This window comes from Opisthocomus hoazin, chromosome 1 (assembly GCF_030867145.1).
Source record: "Opisthocomus hoazin isolate bOpiHoa1 chromosome 1, bOpiHoa1.hap1, whole genome shotgun sequence".
Taxonomy (NCBI): Eukaryota; Metazoa; Chordata; class Aves; order Opisthocomiformes; family Opisthocomidae; genus Opisthocomus; species Opisthocomus hoazin.
In genome coordinates, this window is record NC_134414.1 from 91012517 (window position 1) to 91030208 (window position 17692).

The following is a 17692-nucleotide window of genomic DNA, read 5'->3' on the forward strand; positions in this document are numbered from 1 at the left end:
TATCTGAGCCTGGGATCAATGGAGAGGGTCAGGACTAAATAGCAAGCCTAGTGTTTCTGAGCGGAGAACAAACCTCCGCCAGCCAACTAATGAGGCTTTGAAGTTGTTTCACTGACATCAAACTTGGAAATCCTTTGTAAGAACCGAGATGCTTTAAGGACTGTTTAATAAAGCACTTGACTGGGAAAGGAGCAAATACTTTATCAGGCTGACACTGAGTGGTTTTTGTTTCAGGTTTTGGGGGAAGCAGGGCTGGCAATTACATTTAATTGGTGTCCTTTTCCTCTTGTTATCATTGGTGTATTGATTGCTGGGAAAACAAAATGCATGGGTTTTAAAATTTACTGTAAAGTAATGGGTCTCTTGTTTGTTTTGTTTAGCTCTGTGTTCTCAAAACAGCTCATTTTTCTTTGGTTTGCTGGCGAATATAATGTTTTGATTGAAAATGATACTGAATAATCAGTTAAATGGGATATTTAATGACAGGAAAAATAGTTTAAAATATTTTTTTCCCATAGGAAAGTCATGCACTTTACTTTTTGAGCCTAAGAAGTCTTTTAATGCTATGGGAGTCTGCATTCTTCTTATGATCTCACTCCAAACTTAAACACGTGGGTGTACCGCATGTGTGAAAACCGTGGAGGTCAAGGTATGGTAAATCTCAGGAGCTCCGATGCAAGAGATATCCCTAGAGTAAGTCCAGTTTTTCTCTGATATCTTACTAATTTAGACTTTCGTAGACTCTCACCTGCTGCTGGTTTGCCTTCCCTGTGGGAAGCTGGTGTGCTATGACGAGCAAGCCTGGTAGATGAGGGAAGAGCAGTGGATATTGTCTGTGTGCACTTGAGGAACGCCTTTGATGCTGTCTGGTATCAGATCCTCATAGGCAATCTCCTTATGTATGGGCTGGATGAGCAGACATTGAGGTGGACTGGAAACTGGCTGAATGGCTGTTCCCAGAAGGTGGTGATCAGTGGCACAAGGTTGAGTTGGAGTGGTGTACCCCAGAGGTCAATACTGGGTCCAGTCCTGTTCAGCATCTTCATTAATGATCTGGATGATGGGGAGAGTATATCCTCAGCAAGTTTGCAGATGACACCAGCGCAGCAGGAGTGGCTGATACATCAGGGGGTCGTGCTGCCGTCCAGAAGGATGTCAACAGGCAGGAGAAATGGGCCAAAAGGAAACTCATGAAGTTCAGCAGGGAGAAGTGCAAAGTCCTGCACCTGGGGAGGAACAACTCATCACCAGTGTGTGCTGGGGGGCAGCCAGCTGGAAAGCAGCTTGGCAGAAAAGGATCTGGGTGTCCTGGAGGACACCAGGTTGAACACGAAGGTCAGTTCGGTGAAGTTCCCAGTGACTGGAAAATGAGAAACATAAACCCCACTTTTAAAAAGAGTGAAAAGGAAGGCCCGGGGAACTGCAGGCCAATCAGTCTCACCTCTGTGCCCAGCAAGATCATGGAGCAGCCTCCTGGAAACTATGCAAAGGCACATGGAAAATAAGGACGTGATGGGTGACAGCCAACATGGCTTCACTAAGGACAAATCATGCCTGACAAATTTGGTGGCCTTCTATGACAGAGTTACTGTGTTGGTGGATAACGGAAGAGCAACTGATGTCGTCTACCTGGACTTGAGCAAAGCATTTGACCTTGTCCCGCATGACAACCTTGTCTCTAAATTGGAGAGAGACATGGTTTTGATGGATGGACCACTCGGTAGATAAGGAATTGGCTGGATGGGCGCACTTGAAGAGTTGCAGTCAATGGTTCAAAGTCCAAGTGGAGACCAGTGACGAGTGGTGTTCCTCAGGGGTCAATGTTGGGACCAGCACTGTTTAACATCTTTGTGGGCGACATGGACAGTGGGACTGAGTGCACCCTCAGCAAGGTTGCTGACGACAGCAGGCTGTGTGGTGCAATCGACACGCTGGAGGGAAGGGATGCCATCCAGAGGGACCTGGACAGGCTTGAGAGGTGGGCCTGTGCAAACCTCATGAAGTTCAGCAACGCCAAATGCAAGGTCCTGCATCTGGGTCAGGGCAAGCCCAAGCACAAATACAGGCTGGGTGGAGAATGGCTTGAGAGCAGCCCTGAGGAGAAGGACTTGGGGATGCAGGTTGACAAGAAGCTCAATGTGACCCGGCAATGTGTGCTCGCATCCCAGAAGGCCAACCATATGCTGGGCTTCATCTCCAGCAGCGTGGCCAGCAGGTCGAGGGAGGTGATTCTGCCCCTCTGCTCTGCTCTGGTGAGACCCCACCTGGAGTCCTGTGTCTAGCTCTGGAGCCCTCAGCACAGCAAAGACATGGACCTGTTGGAGTGGGTCCAGAGTAGGCCACAAAAATGATCCAAGGGCTGGAAAACTTCTTCTGTGAGGAAAGGCTGAGAGAATTTGGGCTGGAGAAGAAAAAGCTGAAGGGCAAATCTCAAGAATGAATACAAATACCTGAAGGGAGGGTGCAAAGAGGACAGAGCAAGGCTCTTTTCAGAGATGCCCAGTTACAGGACCAGAGGCAATGGGCATGAACTGAAATATAGGCGGTTCCCTCTTTTTCATTGTAAGGGTGACTAAGTCCTGGCACAGGTTGCCCAAGGTGGTTAGGAGTCTCCCTTCTTGGAGATACTCGGAAGCTTCCTGGGCATGATCCAAGGCAATGGGCTGTAGGTGGCCCTGCTTGAGCAGGGGGCTTTGACAAGATTACCTCCAGAGGTCCCTTCCAGCCTCAGCCCGTCCGTGATTCAGTGATTCTGAGCAAGCAGAGGTGCATGGTGGGGCTAAGAGGCCAGGAGGGCAGTGCAGGAGGACTTGCCCAGGAGCGAGCAGACCACCTATAGTTTGGCTTTTGGGCAGCTCCTGGTAAGAATATGTTCCCCAGGGCCAGGCAGGTAGCATCTCCTCACCACAGGTGGTCACAGAATCACAAAATATTCAGGATTGGAAGGGACCTCTGTGGGTCATCTAGTCCAACCCCCCGGCTGAAGAAGGGTCACCTACAGCAGGCTGCACAGGACCTTGTCCAGGTGGGTCTTGAATATCTCCAGAGAAGGAGACTCCACAACCTCCCTGGGCAGCCTGTTCCAGTGCTCCGTCACCCTCAGAGTGATGAAGTTCCTCCCCATGTTCAGCTGTAACTCCCTATGCTTCAGTTTGTGCCTATTGCCCCTTGTCCTGTCGCTGGGCACCACTGAAAAGAGTCTGGCCCCGTCCTCCTGACACCCACCCTTGAGACATTTATAAGCATTTATAAAGTCCCCTCTCAGCCTTCTCTTCTTCAGGCTGAACAAGACCAGCTCCCTCAGCCTTTCCTCGTAGGAGAGATGCTCCAGTCCCCTCATCATCCTCGTAGCCCTCCGCTGGACTCTCTCTAGTAGCTCCTCATCTTTCTTGAACTGGGGAGCCCAGAACTGGACAGAGTGCTCCAGATGGGGCCTCAGTAGGGCAGTGGTCAGGGCAGGGGTGTGATTGCTGGGTCCCCGACACACCTGTCCCACCACACTGCTGCGGCCGCCACTGTCCCCATCCCGAGGGACTGTGTCCAGCTCCGGGAGCAGACATCTGCACACTACCAGCAACATCAAGGGAAAGCTGATTTCAACAGGTACTTGTGCAGTCACAGAAGTGGTAACTCATTTTCCCTGTTGGAACAGAAATTCAGAGCATGAAAGCTGCAACAAGTCGGAAGGGACGTCACCCAACTGGGCGGCACATGACTCAGCAGTAATTATGGCTAGCAAATTTACGTTTGTCCTTCACACGTCGGGTTTAATGCATCAGACTTCCATGCACTGTCTCCGCCTCAGAGTGCGTGTTCAGCTTACTGCAGGCCGAGCAAGCTGCCACTGCTCGAGCGTTTCTGTGCTATGCTGAGAGAATGAAAATAAACGACCATTCCAAAGGTTTTGCTTTCGGAAACGTGCTGCAAGGTTCCTCCAAGTATGACAGTCAGAGACCCCAGGAACCGGGATGTGCTGTGGGTAGGAGAAACATGAGCATTTGGGAATAGCAAGAGCAATCTCGAATAATTTCAGAGTAGCCCTGTTTTTATAGTGCCTGCTTCTATGTCACGCTACACACTGTGCGGGCGGCGGCCCTCTTGAAAGTAGGAGACCTTCGGCTGAGCGTTCCATCCAGTTAATGGAGGGGAGCGGAGGAAGGGAAGAGGCGTCCGGCAGTGCGGCGGCGTGCGCTGTCTCCCTGACGCTTGGGGCATGTCACAGTTTCCGCCACAAATGTAGAGGGGTTTGCGAGGCTCTAAATTGGATGTCAGAATTCACTGCAGGTTGAAATTTATCAGGCAAGTGCTCTGTTCCTTCCACAGCATTTATCGTCTGTCTTGTGTACATTGCCCTTGGGAGTAACGACACTGGTCTCAGGTCTGCGACAGGATTTTTTTTGCAGTTGGTCTGATTTGTTTTTTAATGAGAAGAAAGTGCGTTGTCTCCTCCCCAGAACGGATTGCTAAATACAGGCTGTTGACAACAGCAGTGTAGTTAGCAAATAGGTGACGCTAACGCGGCTCTAGCCTGCGCGACAGGCAGACCGCCGTGGTATTTCTCAGCTGAGCTGTTTAAAAGGCCACAGTACGAGCAGCCGGCAGAGCCGCTGCCCTTGCGACCAACCATACTGTGTGCTGAAGCAGTGTGTGCCTGTTGTCGGTGCCCCATCTATAACGTGCCCTTCTGCGCTGCCGTGATGGTCTCCTTTCCCTCGCGTTGCCCCGGGGCTGAACAGCCTGGACGGGAGCCTTGACACAAACAGGCTCGTCTCCCGGAAGGATCCGTAAGGTAGCGGTGGAAAATGAAAGAGCACCTGTTGTGTGAGCTGCCTTGGAGCCTGGTTATTCCTCGGGCATCTTCTGAAGCTGTTTGATGAGACGCTCTGCTTTTAGCTGCTCCTCGGCAGCGCCCAGCTCGTCCTCCCCGACGCAGCTCCCGCGCAGCGAGAAGGAACGCGGGGCCGCACGCCGGTGCATGGGGAGCGGTGGACATTGTGCAGGGGGGTGGGGAGCGGGGGCTGCGGGTGCAGCGTTCCTGCCCGTGGGGAGACCCCCGTGCAGCCCTCCCTCCTCTCTCTGGCCGGTACCGGAGTGAATCCCACCCGCCTTTCCAATGGCTTTCTCGCCTTACCCTCGGCCACTTTTGAACGGTGCTTCCCCAATCTGCCGGGCGTTTGAGCCAGGGGGGTGAGGGGGGAGCGGGCAGGGCTAAACCAGGGTGCCTCCTGGGTGCCCCTCGGAGGGGACAGAGAAGGGCATCCCCAGCGCTTCCCCTTTGGTGATGACCAAGGGGGCATCAAGCCCCCTTTCCAGGGGCGATGGGACTGCATTTGGGGTCCGACTGTCAGCCGGCAGGAGAGTGACGCTGTACCCTCCTGGTTGCCTTAACAAACACCTTGCGGGAATCCTGTGCTCCGCCTGCCGCATACCTTGGGGGGGGTCACCGTCAGCCCCCCCGCAAGCAGAGCGGCGACGGGGCCCACTGGCCCTTCTGGGGCCAAGGAGGGGCGTGGGGAGATATCAAACACAGCACCCCAAATGGTGAAAGACAGGCAAAAAGGTTAGCTCGCCGTCAGCCGTGAGCTGGCTGCTCCTCTGCGCGCTGGTGCCTGCGGGCTGCCTACTACACAAGGATGTGTGGGGTGGCCGGGGCTGGCAGTCCCGGGTGCCTGGATGCGGTTAATCGGTGAGAAATGGGAGAAGCAAACGCTGTGGAAGCCATCTGGGGTTTGCATGTGTGGGAGAGCCAACCTGGACCTTATTGGTGTAGCAATAGCTCCATGTATTAATATATAGCTCCGTGTATTTATATTTATAGCTGACTTTATGCAAATACATTTTTTTCTATACTAGCAGCAAGGCACCAAGAACAATACAGTAAAGCTTTTACCTGTGTATGGCTTGAACTATATAAATCAAAAATCGTGGGATGGAAGATGATTTATCGTTGACGGGTCTGTGTCAATACGCGTCCTTGTTGCCCATGTGTGTATTTACTGCTGCAGGACGCGGACGGGTGAGCCGGGCTCCGACCACTGAGGCTGCTGAGGACGGGCAGCCCCAGCCCTGAGCCCCTTCTGAACCCACGTCTCGGTGGGGCGCAGGCGGGGTGCCGCGTCCCGTGGCGCGTCGCGGGCGGTGGGGCGTGCAGGACCTGTTCAGCGCGGGGTTGCAGGAGCTGGGGTGCGTGCCGCCGGGGGGGCCGGCGGGTCTGCCTCCCTCCCGGAGCACGGCGGGGCCTTCCCGTCGGGGTGCTCCCACCACGGCCCTCGCTAACGGGCCTCTGCAGAGCGAAAATCAAACGTGTTCCTTCTGGCAGGAGGACCAGGGACAGCAAGCAGCGAGTTTTGGCCAAATGCTGAAGTCCAAACCATCCATGATTCTGGCCCCAAGCTGTTCCATTAAGTCAAGATTTCTAATTTTGTTTTGGTTTCACTACTGTGTTTTCAACGAAAGGAAACACGATTTTTCTGAGAGCTACTGAGCCATGCATCCCACAAAGGGAGCACCTGAGGCCGCTTCCGCAGTGTGCACGGTGTGATCTGAATTCTGCGTCGCTAGCGAGGTGCAAGCCGCAGTACGGACGAGCGAGCGGAGCGCGGTCTCACAGCAAGGCATGCAGCAGCCCTGGGAAAAGTCTGCTGCGCGGCCAGCAGCAGGAGATAAAAAAAGCAAGCTAGAGTTATCACCCCCCGCCCTTCACGGCGGCGTTTCTGTGCAGCTAACGGACCATTTCCGCTGCCGTTACACACGTCATCGCACAGTGCCATGGACTGAACTCTTATCAGCACCCCGATGGGAAAGCCCGGGTTGTTTACAGTAGGGCTCTTCTCAGTGTTGCAAGCTCCTTTTCAATTAAAACAAACAGCAGATTAAATATTAAATAGGTAAGTCGGGAAAGTGAAATTAATTGATTTTCTGGCGCTGAGGTGTGGTAGACAGAGGAAACTTCAGGCAATTTCACTGAATTATATTACCTGCGTTTGTGTGTATTAGGTACATGAAACTTGTTTTAAAAACTGGGTAAGTCTGAATACTTTATGTGCAGTGAAGCAGCAATCTTGAAAAAAAAAAAAACCCCCAGCACTTACTTCAGGTTGATTTTTATTAAAGGAGAAATATAGTATAGCTATCCCTGTTAATACCAACATTGAAAATCTACTTTAGTTTAAGTCGTCTCCGTGTTATGGTTTTGTACCATGTGCTTGGTGTACATAGTATAAAAAAGGAGTCCAGGAACTGCAAAACAACTCTTCGGACAGCTTCAAACTGTCTCTTGATCCCAGATCTTCGAACGTTTCCTCTTCTGAGGCCTGGGGACTCGGATCCTTTTCACTCTGTCTGCTTGCAGAGCCGGATAATAGGTGTTCAGTGTACTACGTGTTTAGCAGCCCTGGGATTGCCCCCTGGGTCAAATCAAAAATGGCTTTACAGGGTGCAGTGGGCGGTTGCGCTGGGACTCAGCTGTACCTGGCAGGCACCTACTGCCAAGCTGCAGACTGCGGGTACGATTGTGGAATATTGTTAAAAATGTGTATATATAGGGGTTTTTTTTGCCCTGTAACGATCACATGCTCAAGAAGCAGGTGGGCTGGAAGTACAGAAAAGCACGTTTCCACCTAGGAAAGGTGAGGAGGGAACAACCTCACGCCAAGCTCGTAACTCTGGGTTGAGGGCTGCACCCTCACCTGCCTCTCCTTCTCCTTGCCCTCGCATGGGGGGGCCCTCCCGGAGGCACGGCGGGACTGCGAGCAGCACCGGTAGCGCTTTCAACGTGATGCATTTATAGATCCTGGAGACGTGTAGGTTTCGGCGTGGAAAACAGCATTTGACTATGCGTTAAAAAAACCCCGGCCAGCCCCACAGGCGTTTCTTCAAGGTGTCCAGTGGTGATAGATGAGCGCTTCATTCCCTCGTCAAGATATTTCCTCTGCCTCCAGCCCTGTCGCCTTTTAAAGCAGCAGTGGGGGGATTTTATTCTGGTTTATACTTTCATCATCGGCGGCGATCTGGCTCTCTCTCCTCAGGTCCGTACAGCGTGCTAATCCCTCAAGTCTCTTATGCAGCATAATTTTCATCGTGATTTTTCTATTTCTCAACATTCAGTGGGTTTGCCAGGGGAGCGGGGGGTCATTGCCTGTCCCCGCTGGGTCGTTAATTCCCCGCGAAAACACCGCGATCTCACACTTCACAAGCAAGCAGAAACGTCGGGAAGAGCCCAAGTCATGTGCGAAATACTCGGCTGCGCTGCAGCGGCTGGGGGAGCGAAGATGCCGGTGCAGGCTGCAGTGACCGCGGGGGTTTAAAATGGTCACTTCAAAAAGAGAGAGGGAGAGATTATGCAAGAGCAGTAGAAAATGGCTTTTTCAACTCCTTAACAGAAACAATGACGTCTGGTTTTTTTCAGCCTGAATCTGCTGAGCAGTCTCCTCATTGTCTTTATTTTTAGAAACCATTGCTCTTCTTTTTTATTTTTGTCATTTTTTTCCCAAAACAAGACTGGCACAGTTTTTTTTGTACTGATACTTGTCACTTTCTGAATAAGGGATGTGATTTTTGCTCCTGTTTTTCGGTGCTTGGGCATCTTTGCCTGCCTGTAATCCATCTCAGCCAAGGCTGGGAAAGGAAGCAAACCAACCAGCCCTCAGCCCTGTATTTGTGAATGTTTTCTGCAGAAGATTTCATAAGATGAGAAAAATCCGGAATTACTCTCCTTAAGCCAGCAGCAGGAGGGGAAAAGAAGTGACTCATCTGTTTACTTTTAAAAATCCTTTTTAAGAACTCAAACGCGCCTGATAATTGTTAGCATTTTACCCAGCCAGCCTCCGCTGTTCACTCCTGGCATTTCTGTAGTCTTGCGCTCGCCATGTCATCGTGCTGCCAAATCCAGGGATTTACAGGTCTCAGGAGAGACTCGGGAGATTTCCCGCTTCTCTGCCTTGGCCATTTTTTAGCCTTTGTTCATGAGGTTTGGGGTTTTTTTTTCCCCCCTTTCCCCTGTGCCCTCTTAGTTTGCAGGTTTGTCGCTCCTACAGACGTCTGCGTGAGCAAATCCTTTCCGTAAGCATCAGAGCTGGAGGAGCTCTTCGTGTCCTCCCAGATGCAGGCGCGTCCGCAGGCTGGGGCTCCTTGCCCATCCCTTTTTGGTTTTGGAGCCGTCCCGGTCATCCCCAGGCCAGCGAGCCCGCGGGACGCCGGGAAGCGCCTCGCTCCCACCGGCCCGGCAGCAGCAGCGCGTGTTTCGCTCACAGGGAGCCAGGCTCAGCCGCGTCCAGGTGAAAAATGAACATTTGGGGTGCGCCAGTGCTTTCCCATGGTAACAGAGTTGGAGCCGGGCAGGTTTCCATGGTGATCCTTACTCCGTCAGGATGCGCCGCGCACTCGGAGAGAGGCATGGGCAGTGCCCGGCGGAGCAGCCAGCCCCCAGCCAAAGGCTGCTGGCGGCGGCTCGTGGGGTGGAAATCATCTCTCCTTCTGAATAAACGGATGCGCAGCACTGTTAGTTTGCTGCTCTTTTTTCCCAGGGGGAGGGGTTCTTAATCTTTTTAGGAAACAGGCTGGAGATTTCACCACAATCATGAGTGGAAATCATCTCTGCCCTTTTTGAGTTGCCGTGTGCTTGGTTAACGTGAAGCGTTGTGCTGTCAAAACGAATTTGAAGTTGCTTTGATGGGGTGGTTTTTTTTACTCTTTGTGTCTTTCGTGGCTCAGGTGCCTGGTTCATGTGACCGTCTCCAGCTCTGTGGCAGAGCAGCCATTGGGGTTCGGGTCGTGTTTGCTCCTTTCTCACGCCGCACACGGCGGAGTCAGAGGTGCTGTGCGCAGTGCCGCGGCGCACGCCTGCTTGCCTGCAGTAAATCCTGCCAGGACGAAAAAGGGATGGGTATTTTAGGGGAGGCGAGGACCCTTTGCCCGCGCTGGAACATTTCTTAGCCACGATATTTTCAGACATGTTTGTTTCGGGGGCTTCCGTTGAGTTAGAACAGCGTGCTGTCGCACGGCTCTGCCGTGCGCGCTCATTGCGTGAAGCTGTGTTTAACGACGGGAATGGGATGGCCTGAGCCCTTGTTTGAGGCTGCATGCTGGGGCCAGGGGGTTGGCTGCAGGCAGCCCTCGAGGCCTTTTAAATTATCTGTGTTTATGGCTAAATACAAGTTCCTCAAAACTCTTCGTGCGACACTCACGGATGTGTGTATATCCAGCATCTCTGTATACGTTCTGCACTGTATTATGGGGCCGTTCGCCTGAAGCTTGGCAATGTTTAACATCTTTTCCTTTGCGATGGGGTCTTTAAAGGCAATCACAAATATTATTTTAAGGAGGAGATTTATGCGGTGCCTAAAATACGTTTCTGGTTTGCAGGCCAAAGCATGCCGGTGCTGATGCTTGTGGCAGCCCGGGGCCACCGCGGGTCCCGCTGACGGCGATGTAGAGGCGGCGCCGGCAGAGCCCGAGAAGCCCTGCGACATGGAGGAGCTGTACAAGGACGCCCCGAACCTGCCCATGGACGTCACCAGCTCGCCCTCGGCCATGGCCAACAACAAGCTGGAGAACGGGGTGGCCCAGCTGATCACGGCAGAGGCCTGGAACATCAACTCTGCCGACCTGATGAAGAAGGCCCTGTCCCCGCTGGTGACCGTCCCCGCGCCCTCCATCCTGACGCCGCCGGCCGAGTCACAGAGCGGGGTGGCCCTGAAGGTGGCGGCCACCGTGCTGCAGCCCATCTGCCTGGGGGACAGCCCTGTCGTCCTGCCCATCCACCTCCAGGTCGCCGGCAGCGCCGCCCCGCAGCTGCCGGCCACCGGCGCCGCCACCCCCTACGTCATGACCACCCAGGGCCCCGTCCCGCTGCCCGTCCTCCTGGAGCAGCACGTCTTCCAGCACCTGAACTCGCCCCTGGTGCTGCCCCCGGGGGCCGCCTGCCCCGCCGGCCCCCTGCACACCAGCCTCTTCCCCGGCGCCGCCGCCCCCATCGGGCAGCCCCAGCTGCTGGACCCCAAGCCCTCCAGCCAAGCCCAGGAGCCCGTCTTGCCCCCCGTCTTCCAGACGCCAGGGTTCGCCACTGTCCTTCAGGACCTGTTTCCCTCGCAGGGCACCCTGGGCTCTGCCCCCTGCCAGCCACCCCCCGACTACGCCGCCCTCCCGCCCCAGGCCTTCAGCTCGCCCCTCTCCCCGCTTGTGCCCCCCGCCACGCTGCTGGTGCCCTACCCCGTCATCGTGCCGCTGCCTGTCCCCGTGCCCATCCCCATCCCCGTCCCCATCCCCGTGCCCCACGGCGCCGAGGCCAAGGCAGCCCCCGACCCGCCCAAGCCGCCGCTCTTCACCCCACACTCCTGCAAGGGGACGCAGACGCCCCTGGAGCAGGAGGAGACGAAGCCCTTCGACCTCCCCCACGCGCGGGAGCTGCCCCAGCTGAGCCGCCACACCGTCATCAAGATGGGCGGCGAGAACGAGGCGCTGGACCTCTCCATGAAAGGGACGCCTGCGCCCCGGGCCGGCCAGCCTGCCCCGCCGCCACCGCCGCCCCCCGAAGACGGGGCCCTGGACCTGTCCCTCGCCTCCTGCCGCAAGCCGGCGGGGCCCCACGGGGAGCCGGCCGGCGCCAGCCCCGCCACCGCCACCGCCGAGGCCGGCGTGCACCCCGCGCCGGACAAGCTCCCCGGCCCGGCTGCCGCCTTCGCCCCCTGCAAGGCCCAGGAGGCGGCGGGCAAGGCGGAGGGCAGGGGAGCGGGCAGCGGGGCGGCCGAGCTGCTGCGGCCACCGCAGAAGTGGCTGGTGGAGCAGGCGGGCAGGGCGGGCTGCGAGCCCAAGGCCGGCAACAACATCGAGATCGTCAGCACCTCGCAGACGGCCAAAGTCATCGTCTCCGTCAAGGACGCCGTGCCCACCATCTTCTGTGGCAAGATCAAGGGCCTGTCGGGGGTCTCCACCAAAAACTTTTCCTTCAAAAGGGACCTGCCCCAGGACTCGGTGCTGCAGTGCTACGACGTGAAGAGCCCACCCGAGCCCCGCGACAGCGCCGAGGCCCTCAGGAAACCCGTCAAAAACAGGAGCGTAAAGCTAAAGAAAATGAACTCGCCGGAGATACATATTCTTCCAATCAAGAAGCAACGGCTCGCTGCCTTTTTTCCAAGAAAGTAAATTATGGGTTTTTAGAATTTTAAGATTATTATGAGAAGAAGAAGAAGAAGAAAAAGAAGAAATAATAAAAAAGATGCACTTGGTTTTAAACTCATTTAAAACTTTAAACTATCTTTGTAAGTTATTTTTGGGGAAGGGGGAGAGGATCGGATGTAGAGTCCCTATAAGCCGGGTTGGTTTGGTTTTTTTTTTGTTTTCCTTTGGTTTTTTTGTTATTAAACTTTGACTTTTCATGGGAAACTGAATAAAAAGCAACCTATTTTTCAAGCAGATTGCACATTTTGCAGCTTTAATGGAGTAATGGATGAGTCAGAGGGGTGAGAGCTATTTTCACTGCCATAAAGTGCTTTGATGATGTAATTCTTCATAACGGTCGGAATGGAAATTTCAAAATAAATGTTTGTATGTGCTAATTGGCTGCGGCATTTCTTCTCATTTCTGAATTGCTTTCAGTGTACGGAGAAGGTTTGGCAAAAAGTCTGTAAACTGTAAAGCGCTGCATCTGACTTGCGATGAGCCTAAAATGTTAACAAAAAAATAACAGGCTAAGAAAAGTTATACTGTCCCACAGCACTGCCGGAGACAATGGCCGCTAACGATGCACCCAAACGAGCTTCCGGAGGAACAAGAATGAGCAGCACAGCCCAGTGCACATCTAATGCCAGCTTCGTTGCGAGAGACCCATAGGAAACCGTCTGAAAATATTAAGTAATATTAGCAGTCATTTAAAAGAGAAAAGCATAAAAGTCAGGCGAATCTGGTTGCCGGGGGGAAAGGAAATTTTTTGCATAATTTTTCACAGCCTGACTACAGATATATGGAAAAGTTGTCTACTGTTAGTTTTCTAAGTTTCTTTGATGGCTGAAGTCAGTGCACATGAAAGAGCAGAACTGTGTAACTTCTTCACTTGGCAGCACACAAGCCGCCCACGTCAGTGGAGAAATGTGAATGTACAATTAAAATAAAAGTTCTGGTAGGTTATGGGTTTGCACTTGTGTGTGGAAATGAGCTGGAGATGCTTTATTCCATGTTGGCTTTTAAGTTCACACGGCTCGCTTGTAAAACCCCGACGGAAGAACGAACGTGAGAGCAATAGAACAATTTTCTGTGAGCGTTGCCTTTTTGTGGCTATACCTGTTAAGCAGAAAAAACCTATTTTTTATTGTTTGAAATGACATGTTCCCATTGTCTAAATAAAAAAAGCCATTGTAAACCCAGCAGCTGGATGCTGTCGCACACGAACTGTGCCTTTCTTTACCTAGTCACAGCCGAGCTAATCCCAAGACTCTGCTTGAACAGTTTTGGGAAAGTTTTCGCAGTCATTCGTGCAGTGAGAAGTTGCCCAAAGAAGCAGCTTCAGGGTTGGAAATCTCGTCCCATCCTTAGGTGCCAGTGTCTTGCCGAAAACTTTCCCAACATTCAATGGCAACGGCCACAGATTCGCTATTCCTAAAATGCATCCACAGTAGGGGGCTGGGAAAGGCGCCTGGCTGCTCCTTTGCTGGGCTGAAGGATCCCTGCCCTCTGGCTTAACATGAGAAGTGGGGACTTTCACATAAGCGTGGCATCAAATTCTGTCAAACTCTTGCTTTTTAAGCGTTTTTAAAGCCTTTTATTTTTCCCAAAGCTGGCAGAACTGGCAATCTTCAGAAGAGCGTGAAGTGTTGATGGACTCATTAACGTTCAATCATCTGACTGTATTTTTTTAAATATTTTTTTTCTTAATTGAAAATGCTGCTTTGTTTTGTTCTTTCCAAGAAACCGTGCTGACGAAATGTGTCACCTTCTGGTTATTGTAGTGCAGAGGCTCGGGATTTCGATGTCCCTTGGGACGGCCAGCCCCGTCGCCGCTGCCCCACTCTGTTCCAGCCAGGCCCGTGCCAGAGTGTCAAAAACCTTCTGAAAATGTTGTTTTCCCCAGGGCTACACCAGATTAGTTAAAAAGGAGGAGGTCACCACATTAGCCGCTGTCATTTGTATTTTGCCATTGACAGAAGCAAATTCAAAAGAAGTCTCTGGGATTTTTTTTTTTTTAATTTTTTGACAACACAGTAGGCGAAATCAGCTTTACGCCATCATAAGCCCATACAAGCACTTTCCAAACATCCGCTGCCTACGGGCGACTAACTCAGTTTAAAGCCACCTGGTGCCGGTTGTAAAGGCAGACCAGAGCAGCAGCCACGCGGGTGCATCTTCCCCCAGGCCATTACCAACAGGCTGAGGAAACTCGGAGCAGACTCCAAATGTCCCAGCGTCCCCCTTCACCCCGCCCAGGACCAGCCTCCCTGGCTTTGCGGGGCCAGCTCCAGAAGGACCAAGCTCCCCGGCACTGCTGGTCACCATGGATGTCCCCCACAAGGTGACACAGGCTGGGGCCACCCTGCTAAGAATGGATGGGCAGAGCAGACAGGGTTCACCCACCCACCCCACCGCCTGGCTTCTCCATGCTTTAGTAGGCACGGTGTTGTTGGGCAGGTGGTTGGACTTGATGATCTTAGAGATCTTTCCCAACCTATGATTCTGTGATACGCTTAAACGGCAGTGGCGGGGGGATGCTCCGAACAGCATCCTCCCGGGAAGCCTTCGGGCAGCTCCCGCTCCCTCCTCCACTGCCCTTCCGTGCAACCCTCATCCCCAAGGCTGTGCCGGGGGAAGAGCGACCACGCACCGGCACCTCTCCTGGTGCTTAACGCTGTTGGGCAAACGATGCTAAGTAGGGACCATTTGCCTCCCACCATCCCTCGTGTGTGAGGCATGAGACCTACATCCCATGGGCACGGGGGAGAAGCAGCCATGGAACTAGGTACTTAATTAACCAAGATTGAGCGCTTCCACCTCCTCCTCCTCGCCTCTAGCAGCAATTACAGATTTTGTGTATTGGGCCATTAATTTTCTACAGGGCTACATTTTAACTGCTTCTGAAACTTCTCTATGAGGAGAAGGACACGGAGCCGCACTCGTGATATATGGAGCTTCCATTTCTGGTGGCTGTTAATGGAGACATTAATACCTCTTGCGAAGTTGAAGGGAAAGTCATTAAGCCGTAATGGCAGGAGGAAGATGTTTTACAACGACGAGTATATGCAAGGTAGAGAGAGAGAAGCAGTGCAGACCCTGAAGGGCACCCCTTGTTGACTCCAGGCTTCCTTGGGCTTGGACTTGGGTGCGGGCTTTTTATTAGGGGGTGGGGGAGAGGGGAGAGGTTTTGCAGGGGGGGGTTACCTTCCCCTCTGCTCTCTTCCCCCCATCAGGCAGGGGCTTCGCAGGAAGCCAGAGGCCAAATGGGAGGAGAGGAGCAGGGCTGCATGGCCACGGTACATGGGGTGAGAGAACTCAGACAGTGGCCTGGAGCTTTCCCCCGTGGGGCAGCCGGTCCCCTTCCCCTGCACTGCCCGAGGCATGGCCACGCAACCAGGGGCGCACAGCCCTGGGAGCAGGGGGCACGTCTAAGGCTTCAGCACATGGAGGGAGTGAAAGAAGAAGGAGCAGCTTCTCAGCCAGAGAATTTACCTGGAGCGGGTGGTTTTTAGGCTGAGAGAGCAGGCAAGCAGTCAGGTAAGAAGCAGACAATTCTGAGCGCAAGGAAAAGGTGGAGAATGGGGAGATGAAAGCAGGCAGTGAAAGTCGAGATAAAAGCCACCTCCAGGCCTGTGAGCATCACACATTTATCAAAGTTAGCAAGCAGCCAGCCGGAGAACGAGCGGAAGAAGCAAAGCTGTGGCCCTAGGCCACGAGCAGATGACAGACGGAGAAAAGGCAGGCTTGAGCTTCAAAGACAAGGCTCCAGAGCCAGTTGGCTAAGTGAGAGCTGGAAGAAAGGTGAGCACCGGGCGCTGGACTTTCTTGGGCTGAAGGCAGCTGAGAAGCGAGAGCAGGGGGAGACCCCACACTAAATCACACCCACGCAGAGCACGCGAGGCAGCGCGGCCTTCTCGCTCCTGCCCGGACGCAGCAGGTGACAGGGAGGAGCAGCAGCAGCAGCAATGGCGAGCCCAGCCCGCGGGAAGGGGAGGGAGAAGACAACGGCGAAGTCACCCGTTTCTGCCTGTCGCGGGCCTGAAGCAGCACACATGACCTGGGCTCTCCCAGCACCCGCGCTCCTATCCGCTGTAAAACAGCTAATGCCAATAACGCCTCCCAATCAGTGCCAACTTTTCTTTTTTCACCACTTCTACCCATTTTCTGCTCAGCCCCAGAGCACCGAGACGGCGTTACAGCACTGTGCGCGTCCCCGCAGAGGCTTGGCCCACGGGGGCTTGCCGAGCAGCTTCACGCACTGCTCGCACGCGGAAGCTGTCAGGGGCAGGTGGCCGGCACGGACGTGGCTGCTGAGCACCAAAGGGAGCGATCGGGAGAAGTCCGTGCCCCATCACTTGCACAGAGGCACCTCAGGACAGCGATCCGACAACAAGAAGTGACTCGTTAGCAGTCCTCGTGAAGAATCAGACAATCAAAACAACATTGCATAATATCCTGGTGCCAGATGTTTTAGTTTCTTTTTGCACTCAAGTTTATAAAAACACGCTGATGGGCTCCAAGACCTTGTTTTGCTCTGGCTGGGATCAGTTCCTGCCTTCCCGAACGCAGCCAGCCTGCCACTGCAACGCTAACGATGTGCGTTTGTGCAATTTGCTTTTTCCACTCGCCTTTCGGGTTTTTTTTCAGTGCTTCCCTCTCTCTCATTTAAAGTTGCATTTCTCTTGAACTATATCACATACTCTTACTGCTGAAGTTTGCAATTCGGAATAGTCTGGGGCAGTCCTACGCACACAAGCAAATCCCTTAATTTTAGTGCGGAAAACATATTTTCCACAGTTGTTAAGATCCTGGTATCGCAGCCTCACTAGGAAAATCCTTTCTGTTGTTGAACCATCTGAAACATTTTTTCATGTTTGGGGAGAAAAATTACTAATCGCTAAAATATTTAGCACTGCTTTGTGCCCATATACCCCACGCTCTCCTAGAATAACAGCCTAATATCCTGGTACTGAAACTGTTAGGATAATTTCAAAGTAAGAGGGGAAAATTAAAAGAGCAAACATCAGGGTACAATCTCATCAAGTATCTAGAAGGGTGTGCTATTTTCCAGGTAAAACATTAGTTTTCACTGTTAAGAAGTGCACGTTTCCAGTGAAGCGCTGGTAACAGGCACATCACATCCCCGCGTCAGCCTGTACCCGGCCCCCCCTCGCTCCTGGGATTACTGATGTTCCTTAGCCCACAGCTGTCTCAAAACGGCCACATTTTCTGCATTGTTTCAGTATCACCCTTCCCACCACATCGTCGTCAATGGAGTTCCCATCTTTCTTAGCTTAAGAACCGAAGAGAGGCAACGTTTTGTCCTAGTTTGGCATCTTGCAGACCAAGGGCGCGTCACTGTGACACAAAACAAGGAGGTCCTTCTTTCTGGAGCTTACGTACTGCAAGAAAACTTCTAAAAGTCCAGTCAGTAAGCATGAGAAAGCTATTAATTGTTGAGGCTTCTGATACACAAGTCATTTCTTCTATATTGAGGAAAAACCCCAAGTCTGCCTGCATTCACAGCTATAAA

The 17692-nt window shown here is 53.0% G+C and overlaps 1 protein-coding gene across 2 annotated transcripts in view; it reads left to right on the plus strand.

Moving 5' to 3' along the window:
- Nucleotides 1–12554, plus strand: part of RAI2 (retinoic acid induced 2) — a 46310-nt gene extending 33756 nt beyond the window's left edge. For both annotated transcript variants that reach the window (XM_075429022.1, XM_075429024.1), the window contains exon 2: nt 10363–12554. In XM_075429022.1, coding sequence (XP_075285137.1) covers nt 10468–12141 — 1674 coding nt within the window. In that variant the 5' untranslated portion in view covers nt 10363–10467 and the 3' untranslated portion in view covers nt 12142–12554. The remainder of the gene's footprint in view (nt 1–10362) is intronic.
- Nucleotides 12555–17692: the final 5138 nt, after the last annotated feature.